Source organism: Bufo bufo, chromosome 5, assembly GCF_905171765.1.
Source record: "Bufo bufo chromosome 5, aBufBuf1.1, whole genome shotgun sequence".
Lineage (NCBI taxonomy): Eukaryota > Metazoa > Chordata > Amphibia > Anura > Bufonidae > Bufo > Bufo bufo.
Genome location: NC_053393.1, coordinates 56,180,586 through 56,194,607, shown reverse-complemented (window position 1 = coordinate 56,194,607; position 14,022 = coordinate 56,180,586). Strand labels below are relative to the sequence as shown.

General features: G+C 46.2%; 1 protein-coding gene across 1 annotated transcript in view; it reads left to right on the top strand.

Annotated features, from left to right (window-relative positions):
• The first annotated feature begins 3,780 nt into the window (after nucleotides 1-3,780).
• The window catches only part of KCNV1 (potassium voltage-gated channel modifier subfamily V member 1), a 125,189-nt gene continuing 114,947 nt past the window's right edge, over nucleotides 3,781-14,022 (top strand). Inside the window, exon 1 of the mRNA XM_040433841.1 lies at nucleotides 3,781-4,798. Coding sequence (XP_040289775.1) covers nucleotides 3,781-4,798 — 1,018 coding nt within the window. The remainder of the gene's footprint in view (nucleotides 4,799-14,022) is intronic.

Here is a 14,022-nt window from a genome sequence, read left to right as displayed (position 1 = left end):
TGTTAGAATTTGTATTATGGCAAGTAAAAAGCAGCTAAGTAAAGAAAAACGAGTGGCCATCATTACTTTAAGAAATGAAAGTCAGTCAGCCGAAAAATTGGGAAAACTTTGAAAGTAAGGGCTATTTGACCATGAAGGAGAGTGATGGGGTGCTGCGCCAGATGACCTGGCCTCCACAGTCACCGGACCTGAACCCAATCGAGATGGTTTGGGGTGAGCTGGACCGCAGAGTGAAGGCAAAAGGGCCAACAAGTGCTAAGCATCTCTGGGAACTCCTTCAAGACTGTTGGAAGACCATTTCAGGGGACTACCTCTTGAAGCTCATCAAGAGAATGCCAAGAGTGTGCAAAGCAGTAATCAAAGCAAAAGGTGGCTACTTTGAAGAACCTAGAATATGACATATTTTCAGTTGTTTCACACTTGTTTGTTATGTATATAATTCCACATGTGTTAATTCATAGTTTTGATGCCTTCATAGTCATGAAAATAAAGAAAACTCTTTGAATGAGAAGGTGTGTCCAAACTTTTGGTCTGTACTGTATATCTCTCATATTTACCTTTCTAAAATGTATCTATCTATATCTTATTTTTCTTTCTAAAATCTATCTCTCTATTCCATGGAAACATAGAATGTGTTGGCAGATAAGAACCATTTGGCCCATCTAGTCTGCCCAATATACTGAGTACTATGAATAGCCCTGGCCCTATCTTATATAAAGGACTGCCTTATGCCTATCCCATGCGTAAACTCCTTCACTGTATTTGCAGCTACCACTTCTGCAGGAAGGCTATTCCATGCATCCACTACTCTCTCAGTAAAGTAATACTTCCTGATATTACTTTTAAACTTTTGCCCCTCTAATTTAAAACGATGTCCTCTTGTAGCAGTTTTTCTTCTTTTAAATATTCTCTTCTCTTTTACCGTGTTGATTCCCTTTATGTATTTATAACTTTCTATCATATCCCCTCTGCCTCGTCTTTCTTCCAAGCTATACATGTTAAGGTCCTTTAATCTTTCCTGGTAAGTTTTATCCTGCAATCCATGTACCAGCTTAGTAGCTCTTCTCTGAACTCTCTCCATATCTCTCTATTATTTATCTTTATAAAATGTATATATCTCTATCACCTATCTATCTATCTATCTATCTATCTCTCTATCACCTATCTATCTATCTCTCTATCACCTATTTATCTATCTATCTATCTCTCTATCACCTATCTATCTATCTCTCTATCACCTATCTATCTCTCTCTCTATCACCTATCTATCTCTCTATCTATTATCTATCTATCAACTATCTATCTATCTATCTATCTCGTATTTATCTTTCTAAAATATATCTATCTATCTGTCTATCCCATATCTACCTAAAAAAACTATATAAATGAAGTTTCTGTTTAGTCTACTAGAATCAATCCCGTCGCTTAGTTAAAGCCTGCTTTATAACCCATGTTTTCTAAACTTCAGGAAACTATTTTCCTTCTTACAGCTTTCTTTCTTATTTTTTTAACCATTTCTATATATTTCTTACTGTATTGCAGTCATTCTCACAAGGTTATAGACAGGTATGTACATGATGTCTTATGACATGTTTTATTGCAGAGGCTGACAGCCTGGGACGGTGCATCCAACTGATTTGAACATGGCTTTGAAAGGTGCATCCACTTTTCTGGAAGGTGTGAGGGTGGAATTTTTCCAGATGTGCACAAATGTCAACTCTGGAGGTGATAAAAGCAGAGAGTGCTGTCCTCCCACGACCCTGCTAATGGTGCTGAAAGCTCAGCGTGCTGGCCATGAAAATGGGTCTGCAAGCACAGAAACCCTGTCCAGGCTGAAAGCAGAGAACCCTTCACCATTCTGAAGGTGATGAAAGCAGAGAAACTGTCTGCTCTGATGCTCTGGTGCTGAATGCACAGACGGCTGTCCATGAAGATGGGGCTGAAAGAAGAGAAACGCTGCCCAGTCAAAGGGTGCTGAAAGCAGAGCATGATTTTCCACTCCAGGGGTGCTGAAATCTGAGGGTGCTCAAAGCCAAAAAACCTTGCTCACCCTGAGGATATGTTTACGTTATCATAAAGTTTATTTGATGTATATTTTGCCTTGCCCGTGCTCAAAAATTCCTCTCCATTAAATGTAATGGAGTAGCCACTTGCGAATTCATATGGTTATTTTGTTCTCAACTTGTCATTTTAAAAACCACGCAGTGGAAAAAAGAACCGTAATCCAAATCAACCGCTCACGTTCCTGTTACGGCTGCACGGGAAAAGGGGAAGGATCTCCACACGACATCCAATTTAAGAAATTCCCAGCTGCCTTGTTTGCTTGCTTGCTTCAATCTTTATTTGTCAAATAGCAAAAGTCCTCAAATGGGATGCGTTTTGGCACATGTTGCCTTCCTCAGCCACTGAGGCTGTGCCGAAACGCGTCCCATTTGAGGACTTTTGCTATTTGACAAATAAAGATTGAAGCAAGCAAGCAAACAAGGCAGCTGGGAAGTGACACGTCCAATCTTGATGCGGATTCCGCGCAGAATCTGCATCCAGAGTTTCTATTGAAATGGGCAAAAATGAAAAAACATGCGAAAACCACATAAAAAAAAACAAATGAAAGAAATGTGCCTAAAAAAAAAGACGAACTCTTAAGCAGATGCCTAGGTTTTTTTTTTTAGCAGAGAAAAAAACTGTGTGAAGATATCCCGAGGAGGCAGAAAGCAGTGAACCCTTGTCCACTCTAAGGGTGCTGAAAGAAGGGAAACTTTGTCCACTCTGAGGGTGCTAAAAGCACAGAACCCCTGTCCACTCCGAGGGTGCTGAAGACAGAAACCTTGTTCATTCTGATGGTGCTACTAAAAACACAAACAGTTGTCTATGAAAATGGGGATACCATCACGTAAACTCTGCCCTCTGTAAGACAGCTGAAAACAGAAAGAACTTGACATCTCAGAGGGTGCTGAAAGCAAACACCCTGCCCAGTCCGAGAGTGCTGAAGCCAGATAACCCCTGTCTACTCTGAAAGTACTGAAAGCAGACACCCAGCCCATTCTGAAGCTGCTGAAAATTAAAATCAGAGACACCCTGTCCAATCTGAGGGTGCTAAAAAGCAAAGACACCCTGTCCACTCTGAGAGTGCTAAAAGCAGAGAACCCCTGCCCAATCTGAGGGTGCTAAAAACATAGAAACCTTGTACACCCTGAGGGTGCTGAAAGAGGACAACCTCCCCAATCTGAGGGTGCTAAAAGCAGAGAACCCTTTTCCAGTCTGAGGTTGCTGAAAGCAGAGACACCTTCCTGTCCACTTTGAGGGTACTGAAAACAGTCAAATCTTGTCCATTTTGATGGTGCTGCAAACAACACAGACTGCTTTCTATGGAAAGGAGGCTAAAATCCCATAAACCATGCCCACTGTAAGACAGCTGAAAAGATTTTAACCTTGACCCCCTCACAGAGTGCTGAAAGCAAGAAGAACAGTCACCCGAGCCCAGAGGATGTCCAGTCTGCAGAAGACCATCACACAGAAGGCTGCCACCTCTGCAGGTGCTGAAAGCCCCCACCATCCTCCAGCCATATGAACAGGAGCCGGTGATAGAGGAGTCTGATGTTCACTTCGGTCTAGAGAACTTTCCAACAGCAAAGGGAGGAGGCGGCCAAGACAGAAGAGGCGATCCCCATGCCTCCATGAGCAGCGGTAGGCAGCAGACTCTGTGAGGAGCAGGCAGTCAAGACTGGAGAGCAGCAGGCAGGCAGGAGAACATTTGCTCAGCACCTCGGGTGTCCAGGACCGATGCTCCCGCACTTATTCTGCTCCGATGTCCCACCTCAATCTGATGATGATGAGGGTCTCAGGAAGCCCCCACGTCCTCACATCAGAAACCTGAAGCAGAAGATGTCTTTCTCTGCCATGGGAGATTCGGATTCTGCTCTGTCCCTGGACTCCAGCGTCTTCTACAGCGATTGTTCTGCAGCCCCCCGAGATCATTTCACCATCAATGTGGGGGGCAGCAGATTCGTCCTTTCTCTGCAAACCCTATCCAGTCACCCACAGACACGGCTGGGGAAGCTGGCAACTTCAGGAAGGGATGAGGTGTATGACCTGTGTGATGACGCTAACCTGATGGACAATGAGTATTTCTTTGACCGGAGCTCCCAGATGTTCGAGTACATCATTAACTACTACAAGACTGGACGTCTGCACATCATGGAGCAGCTGTGTGCAGTGTCCTTTCTCCAGGAGATTGAGTACTGGGGGATTGATGAGTTGAGCATTGACCACTGCTGCAGGGACAGGTACTTCAGGAAGAAACTACAGACTGAGACCTTGGACATTAAGAAGGACCAGGAGGAGCTTGAGTCAGAAGAAGATGACTTCACAGGAGTTCCATTTGAAAACTTGAGACAGAAGCTCTGGGATGTCCTGGAGAAGCCTGGATCTTCAGTAGCAGCTAAGACCTTTGGCACGGTTTCTATGACTTTTGTGGTGGTCTCCATAGCTAACATGGTGCTGATCTCCTCTGAGGTCAGCACGATAGACCAACCTCTCTTAAATATCTTGGAATATGTCTGTGTCACCTGGTTTACAGTGGAGTTAGTTCTCAGGTTTCTATGTGTGAGGGACAAATGCCATTTCATGATGAGTGTGGTTAACATGATAGACCTGATTGCTATCCTGCCCTTCTACATCACACTGGTGGTGGAAACCTGGTTTGGGGAGAGAACCGACCTTGAGAATGTGGGGAGGATAGTGCAGGTTCTGAGACTCATGAGATCACTGAGGATGCTGAAGCTGGGAAGGCATTCAACAGGTAAGGACATGGATTAAGTATTCATGGGCATCAGAGGGAGATGTTAATTATGAATGGGCTTCTTCTAGGTCAGGTGCAATTACACACCTGTGCGTCTGTAAGCACACACCACCATTAACATTAAGGAACACAATGGAGTGAACTTATGGGAAGACATATATTCTTCTTTTGTGTAGATAGGTACTTAGAACATGTTCAATTTATGTACAGTATATATATTTCTAGATATATATTAGATAATATATGTTAAATGGATAGATAAGTATAAGATTAATACATATTAGATGGGCACTAGATAAATAGATAGCTAGATAATTAAAGAGGCTCTGTGACCTGGTTCAAGCCTACCCTTACAGGCATATAGCCTGGTAGGGCTGATGACACAGACAAAAACTATACCTTTATTTCTCATGTAGTGGGTCCGGTATGGTCAAAAAAGCAACTTTTAAAAATATCCAAATGAGAAATTCGAGCACTCGGAGGCGGGCTTATGCCTTCCGAGCACTGCTTCTGCGACGCTACCGTTCCTTGCAAATGCCTTCGACACCTAATCATACCTCCATGTACTTTGATTGACAGCGCTAGACCCGCCGATCTAGTGCTGATATCCCGCACCTGCGCACTCGTTTCTATGATGGCGCGTGCGCACTGGACATACACACAAGCCAGGAAGGAAGGTAAAGATCCACTGCGCATGCATCGGCACGGATGCAAGTGCACATGCGCAGGACATCAGCGTTAAACCCGTGTGATTAGGTGCAGAAGGCCGGCATTTGCAAGGAACGGGTTTGTCGCAGAAGCAGTTCTCGGAAGGCATAAGCCCGTCTCCGAGTGCTCAAATTCCTCATTTGCATATTTTTAAGAGGGAACTTTAGCACAGGCCCGAGGTTCCAGAGGCTGGGGGTCGCCCTTCTCAGGGCGGCTGCTCCGATCACAGCCATTGAGGGATTCCTTGCCCATAGACTAGTAGACACAGGGAAAGTGTTTAGGGAGAGAGTTACCCACCTCATCATCTACCATTAGGCCACCCCCCTCTATATAAGGAACAACATCAGGCCATATATGTCACCATATACCTTGCTTACCCTCTAAATAGTGCAGTAATTGACTTCATTTAGTGTCTCATTTATTTTATTAGATAGAAATAAAAGTTACATTTTAACTTTCAACAATAAGGCATACTCAGTCCATTATATACAGTATTTTTAAAAGTTGCTTTTTCGGCCATACCGGACCTACCATGAATTGAAGACCGGCGAGTGCGGCAGTTTTTTTTTTATTCTGGATGATTTGGGGATGATACAGACTGGTATCCAACACTGAGGGCACCACCACCATAGAGACTTTTTGCTATAGATTCACAATTGCTGCTACTTTTTTTCTATTTTGAGCATACCGGACCTACTACATGAGAAATAAAGGCATGGTTTTTATCTGTGTCATCAGCGCTACCATGCTATATGCCTGGTAGGGTAGGCTTGAAACGGGTGACAGAGCCTCTTTAAATGGATAGATAAGTATAAGATAGATAATTATTGGATGACAGATAGACAGATAGATATTAGATGGACATGAGTTAGATAGATAGATAGATAATTAGATATAAGATGGACCTTAGATATATAGACAGTAGTGTTGGTCGAGCACCAAAGTGCTCAGTGCTCGAGTAGAACACTTTGGGATGATCGGGTGCTCTACCGAGCACCCAAGCACAATGTAAGTCAATAGGAGAGCCAGAGAATTTAACCAGGCACCCCCTGCTGTGAAGAAGGGAGGGTGTCTGGTTCATAGTAAAAGGTCAGAAATTGATGGAAACACCACTGAAATGGTCCGGGAACAGCTTGGGGAGGATGTCTGGATGCATCTTGGACTCCCAGGAAAAATTGTTAGAAAACATTCTTTCCTGTATATTTACTTGTATATAAAGTGCAAGTGCTGCCAAAAATTACAAGGAAGAAGCACTCCGATACAACCTGTATATCACACAAAGGAGGGCCTCATTCACATTGTGGTACAATTGTTCAGGTAGTGGGACTCCTACACTTATAAAGCCTATGCACTAAGTGAAAGGGCTGACAAAAATTACAAGGAATCGGCACTACAATACACCCTTTATAACACATTACACATAAGGAGGGCATAATACACAGCCTTGAAAAATTATGATTGATGGTGACCCTCAAAAACTATTGGAGCAAGGGCCTGCTGGTGACCCTCTAAAGCATTAGGGGCGAGGGCCTGCTGCTGATCTGACCATCTAAAACATTAGGGGTGAGCAGGGGCGTAGCTAGAAATGCATGGGACCCATAGCAAAAATAATTTTATGGGCCCCCCCAGTGCCATCCACAGATCCCCCTCCCCTAAACAGTGCCATCCACAGATCCCCCTCCCCTAAACAGTGCCATCCACAGATCCCCCTCCCCTAAATAGTGCCATCCACAGATCCCCCTCCCCTAAACAGTGCCATCCACAGATCCCCCTCCCCTAAACAGTGCCATCCACAGATCCCCTCCCCTAAATAGTGCCATCCACAGATCCCTCTCCCCTAAACAGTGCCATCACAGATCCCCCTCCCCTAAACAGTGCCATCCACAGATCCCCCCTCCCCTAAATAGTGCCATCCACAGATCCCCCTCCCCTAAACAGTGCCATCCACAGATCCCCCTCCCCTAAACAGTGCCATCCACAGATCCCCCTCCCCTAAACAGTGCCATCCACGATCCCTCTCCCCTAAACAGTGCCATCCACAGATCCCCCTCCCCTAAATAGTGCCATCCACAGATCCCCCTCCCCGACGCTCACAGGAGCACATTTATAAACTAATTAGTAACTTGAACTTTAATCATTGACAGTGCTGAATGCTGATCTCTTTACTTGCATTGGATACCTTAGCTCTGGTAACGGTACAGCAGGCAGTGCGGGCGGGCGGCGCTCACTCACTGACGTCATACGCCTGCGCCGCCTAGTGGGAGGAGCAGGCGTGTGACGTCAGTGAGTGAGCGCCGCCCCCCGCACTGCCTGCTGTTACCGTTACCGGAGCTTAGACAGAGTAAGATATCCAATGCAAGTAAAGAGATCAGCATTCAGCACTGTCAATGATTAAAGTTCAAGTTACTAATTAGTTTATAAATGTGCTCCTGTGAACGGCGTGGCCCTGTATATTCTAACCCCCAGGCAAGCGTCCCTGTCACCATGGGAACGCCTGGGGGTTAGAATATACCATCGGATTTGAGTTTTCACGCTCTCACTGAGAGCGTGAAAACTCAGATCCGATGGTATATTCTAACCCCCAGGCAAGCGTCCCCATCACCATGGGAACGCCTGGGGGTTAGAATATGATCGGATCTTCCTTACTCAGTGGCCTGGCTGGAGCCTCCCCAGCCTCTGTGTCGGCCCGGCCCTGCGTGTCCTGATTCCTCCCCAGCCAAGCCTGAGCCGCGGACCGCCCGCGCCCCGCCCACTACATTAGTGTAGTGGGCGGGCGGTCCGCAGCTCGGGCCTGGCTGCTGTTTGTAGTGTGTGTAAAAATAAAAAATAAATCAACAGAAGGCGGCCCGGACGGGCCCCCAGTGGCGTAGGGCCCCATAGCCACTGCTATGGTTGCTATGGCGATCCCTACGCCACTGGGGGTGAGGGTCTGCTGCTGAGCTGACTCTCTAAAACATTAGGGGCGAGTGCCTGCTGCTGATCTGACCATCTAAAGCATTAGGGGTGAGGGCCTGCTGCTGAGCTGACCCTCTAAAACATTAGGGGTGAGGGCCTGCTGGTGACCCTCAAAAACATTATGGGCGAGGGCCTGCTGGTGACCCTCTAAAACTATGTGTGAGGGCCTGCTGCTGAGCTGACCTTCTAAAACATTAGAAGCAAAGGCAGCCTAATAAGCATGTTGATATGATGGAGGAGGAGGACGAGAAAAGGGAGATTGAACCATGTACCCTTTTTAGTGGTGGAAGGGATGCATGGGAATACAGTGTATTCAATACACCATAAAAGCCACATTTAAAGTGCGTTTATGTTCAGCCGCTTTCCTCTGGTGAAGTTGAGAAGTCAGGGGCAATCCAGGCCTTGTTCATTTTGATAAGAGTCTACCGATCAGCATTTTCAGTTGACAGGAGGATGCGCTTATCAGTTATTATGCCCCCAGCAGCACTAAATACACGCTCTGACAAAATGCTGGCGACGGGGCAGGCCAGGACCTCAAAGGCGTAGAGCGCCAGTTCATGCTACGTTTCCAGCTTGGACACCCAATAGTTGTAAGGCACAGAGGGATCACTGAGGACGCTGACACGGTCTGCTACGTACTCCTTCACCATCTTCCAAGATTTTTACCTTCTTGTGACACTAGGCCGCGCATCAGGTTGAGGGTGCTGGTGAGTGTTGCCCTGCCTCTGTTGGCACTACTGTGTGTTCCACTCGTATCCCCTCCTCGGTTGCCAAGGAACTACAGACTCTGCCGCCAGCATTGTCAGCTGAAAATTTTTGGAGCAATTTTTCCACAAGGACCTTCTGGTATTGTGTCATTTTGCTTATCTTCTCCACCACAGGAAAAAGAGATGAGAAGTTTTCTTTGTAGCGGGGGTTGAGAAGGGTGAACAACCAGTAATCGGTGTTGGCCAAAATGCGTACAACGCGAGGGTCATGGGAGAGGCAGGCTAACATAAAGTCAGCCATGTGTGCCAGAGTCCCAACAGACAATACTTCGCTGTCCTAATCAGGAGGATGACTCTCAATTTCCTCATTTTCTTCCTCCTCTTCTATCCATCCACGCTGAACAGATGGAATAAAACTTCAATCGGTACTACCCTCTGTAGCGGAGGCAACCTTCTCCTGCTCCTCCTCCTCATCATCCAATTTGCGCTGAGAAGACGAACTGAGGGTGGTCTGGCTATCACCCTGTGTACTGTCTTCCCCCATTTCCACCTCTTCCACATACAAAGCATACGCCTTAATTGTGAGCAGCGAGCGTTTGAGTAGACACAGAAGTGGTATGGTTACGCTGATAATAGCGTTATTGCCGCTCACCATCTGTGTTGATTCCTCAAAGTTGCTTAAAACCTCACAGAGGTCAGACATCAATGCCCAATCATTGCTTGTGAAGAGCGGAAGCTGACTGGAAAGGCGACGACCATGTTTCAGCTGGTATTCCACTACTGCCCTCTGCTGCTCACAAAGCCTGGCCAACATGTGGAACGTGGAGTTTCAGCGTGTGCTCACAACGCACAACAGTTGGTGAGCTGGCAATTGCAAGCACTGCTGCAGCAATGCCAGACTGGTGGAAGCTGTCGATGACTTGCGGAAATGGGCGCACATGCGGCGCACCTTCACCAGTAGCTCAGGAAAATTGGGGTAGGTTTTGAAAAACCGCTGAACCACTAGCTTGAACACGTGGGCTAGGCATGGTATGTGTGTGAGCTTGCCGAGCTCTAAAGCCGCCACAAAAGTTACGGCCATTATCAGACACAACCATGCCTGGTTCTAGTTTGAGTGGTGAGAGCCACAGCTCACTATGGTCTCTTATCCCCTGCCACAGCTCTGCGGCGGTGTGCTGTTTGTCACCAAAGCAGATCAGTTTAAGCACGACCTGTTGCCGCTTCCCCACTGCAGTGCTACACTGCTTCCTGCTACTGACTGATGTCTGACTGGTGCTGCAAGATGATAATTCAGAGGTGGAAGTGGAGGAGGAGGCGGCAGAGGAGGAGAAGGGGGGTTGCAGCCACTAATGTAGGTGGTGGCGGAAGCCCTGATGGAAGTAGGGCCCGCAATTCTTGGCGTCAGTAGCACCTTTGCCATCCCAGGGTATGACTCGCTCACGGCCTCCACAAATTTCACCCAGTGTGCCGTCAGGGAAATGTAGTGTCCCTGGCCAAAACATTTCTATGGCAAGCAATTTGGAAAGGTGCGCATTTAGTGCTATGTCCTGTGGGTGGGTGGCTGAGTATTTGCGCTTTCATTCAAAGGCCTGGGGTATAGACATCTGTACGCTGCTCTGGGACACAGAAGTGGATGTGCTAGCTGATGGTGCTTGTGAAGATCCAGGCGCATGGCGGGAGGCATCCTGGCCTGCGTCTTGGACAGGGGATTGGCCAGCACATAACACAGTGGAAGAGGAGGCATTGGTGTGGCCCGCCGGCACTGATTGTGGACCCAGGCATTCGGCCGACCTATTAGGGTGCTTTAAAGCCATGTGGCAGATCATGCTGGTGGTGGTGAGGTTGCTAGTGTTCACGCCCCTGCTCATTTTGGTATGGCACAGGTTGCAAATGAAAATTCTTTTATCGTCCGCACTTTCGTCAAAAAAGGCCAGACTGCGGAACACCTACCCCTTGGCAAGGGAGATTGCCGCATGAGGGTGCTCCGGGGAACATTTGCGGGCCTGTTTGGTGTGGCCCACCTTCTGCCTTTTGCCACCCCACTTCCTCTTCCACCCTGTTGTAGTGCTAAGGATCTCTCCCCCTCTGTACTGCTGTCCTCGCTCGACTTGCCACCTTCTCAGGTTGGGTCAGTGACTTAATCGTCCACCACCTCCTCTTCCACTTCCTCACTCTAGTTATCCTCCTGACTTGTTGACCTAACAACAACCTCAGTTATTGACAACTGTGTCTCATCCTCATCATGAACCTCTTGAGACACTAATTGCGGTTGACTTATTGGCAACTGTGTCTTATCATCATCATCCACCTCATGAAACACTAATTGCCGTTCCCCACCGTCATCTTCTTGTGACTGTGGATGCTCAAGAGTTTGGGAATCAGGGCACAATATCTCCTCATGTGCCTCTTCAAGCGGGCTTGTTGAGAGGCCCAAATCAAGGAATGGCGATGAAAAGAGCACCTCGGAATATCCAAGTGTGGGATCACTTGTTTGCCAAGACTCTCCATGGTGGGAGGAAGGAGTATCAGGGTGAGGATTCTACTGACCAGACTCTTGGCTACTGAGACTGGACTTTGTGGAAGACAGGGTGGTGCTTAACTGACTGGATGCATTATCTGCTGCAATCCAACCGACCACCTGGTCGCACTGGTCTGACTTCGAGAGTGGTGTCCTGCGCCGCCCTGCAAACTGGGACATGAAGCTAGGTATCATGGATGAGTGTGTTTCTTGTGCTCTGACAGCAGGCACAGTTCCTCTGCGTGCACCATCAGCAGCAAGTCCACTTCCCCGTCCCTTACTGTTCGCCTTGCGCATATTAAGGTATATATTATGGTATATATGCTTGCAAGTATGTCACACGTACAGTAGCGCAGGTTTTGTAAGTAAAATAAAGTGCAAATAAAGCGCAAATAAAGTACACAGAATGCCACAGATAATTTTAGGATGTGCACATATTAAACAGGAGACGTAGCACAGATAATGTCGCTGTCTGCAGCGTCTATGAAAAAAGTACACTGAATGTGACAGATAATTTTAGGATGCGCAAACATTATACAGGAGGTATAGAGCAAGTAATGTCGCTGTCACCAGTGGCTAATAAAAAAATTACACTGAATGAATGTCACTGATATTTAGGGTGTGCAAACGTTATACAGGAGGTATAGCGCAAATAATGTCGCTGTCACCAGCGGTCAAACAATTGCACTAAATGTCACAGATATTTAGGCTGCGCAAATGTAAAATAAAAGATGTAGCAGAGGTTGTGTCACTATAGAAAGCGGCACTAACAATTGCATGCAATTTAGCGCAGGTTGCGCTTATAATATATATTGCAGCCAGATACAACAATAGTCCTTAAAAGGACTTTTGGGTCTCTAACAAGTTTTTTCACTAAAATATTACTATTTGACTCCCTACACTATCTGTCCCTTCTTCAGCACAGCTCTCCCTGACTAAGACTGATCCGAAAACGTGTCATCGGGTGCTATATAGCACCCGATGACGCGTTCCAGACAGCCAATCACTGTAATGCCAGTAGCCAACATGGCTACGGCATTACAGTGAGTGGCAGGACCTCCGTGCATGTTTTTTGGCTGCGTAGCATCCGACAAACGTGCGGGGAGGAGACTCCAGTATCGCGCTCGAGCACACGCGGTGTTCGGCCGAACACTGCGATGTGCCGAGCATCACGATGCTCGAGTAAAATTAGTGTTCGGCAGAACATGCTCGCCCAACACTAAGAGACAGACATAGATAAATAGATGTAGAGTAGTGTTGGTCGAGCACCAAAGTCTACAGAGCACCCGAGCACAATGGAAGTCAATGGGAGAACCCGAGCATTAAACCAGGCACCCCCTGCTCTGAAGAGGAGAGGGTGTCGGGACACTAGTTCGGCTTAGGAGTCCCTGTTCTCACTCCATATATAGCTATGTCCTTATATGGAGTCAGTATATGGGGAATACACTGGGACACCCAGTGCATTCAAATCTAATTTAGTCTCTATTCCTGAAAATTTTCTGGTGGGATTCGAACTCACAACCTTCTACATTACAGCCAAGAAAGTTAACCACTACACTATAGAGCTGAATGGCCGGTTACTAAATTTAATTTTAATAAATAAATATGAGACTTCTGCTGTATAGGAATAATTACTAGTCTTAAGTATTCCTTTTTTTTTTTTTTATAGTAACTGGCCATGCAGCTCTATAGTGCAGTGGTCAACATTCTTGGCTGTAATGTAGAAGTTGTGAGTTCAAATCCCTTCAGAAATAGAGGCTAAATAAAATTTATATATTTTTTTTGTAATTGTAAAAAATGTGTAATAAAAAAAAAAAAGTGTAATAAAAAAAAATGTGCCAAAAAAAAACAAACTTCTATGAACTCGCCATGCCCCTCACGGAATACCTTGGGGGGTCTTCTTTCCAAAATGGAGTCACTTGTGGGGTATTTATACTGCCCTGGCATTTTATTGGCCCTAAAGTGTGAGAATAAGTCTGGAATCCAAATGTCTAAAAATGCCCTCCTAAAAGGAATCTGGGACCCTTTGCGCACCTAGGCTGCAAAAAAGTGTCACACATGTGGTATCTCCGTACTCAAGAGAAGTAGGGCAATGTGTTTTGGGGTGTATTTTTACATATACCCATACTGTGTGTGAGAAATATCTCTGTAAATGACAACCTTTTAAAAAAATTTATATAAAGTTGTCAATTTACAGAGATATTTATCTCACCCAGCATGGGTATATATAAAAATACACCCCAAAACACATTGCCCTACTTCTCCTGAGTACGGCGATACCACATGTGTGACACTTTTTTTGCAGCCAAGATGCGCAAAGGTGCCAAAATTCCAAT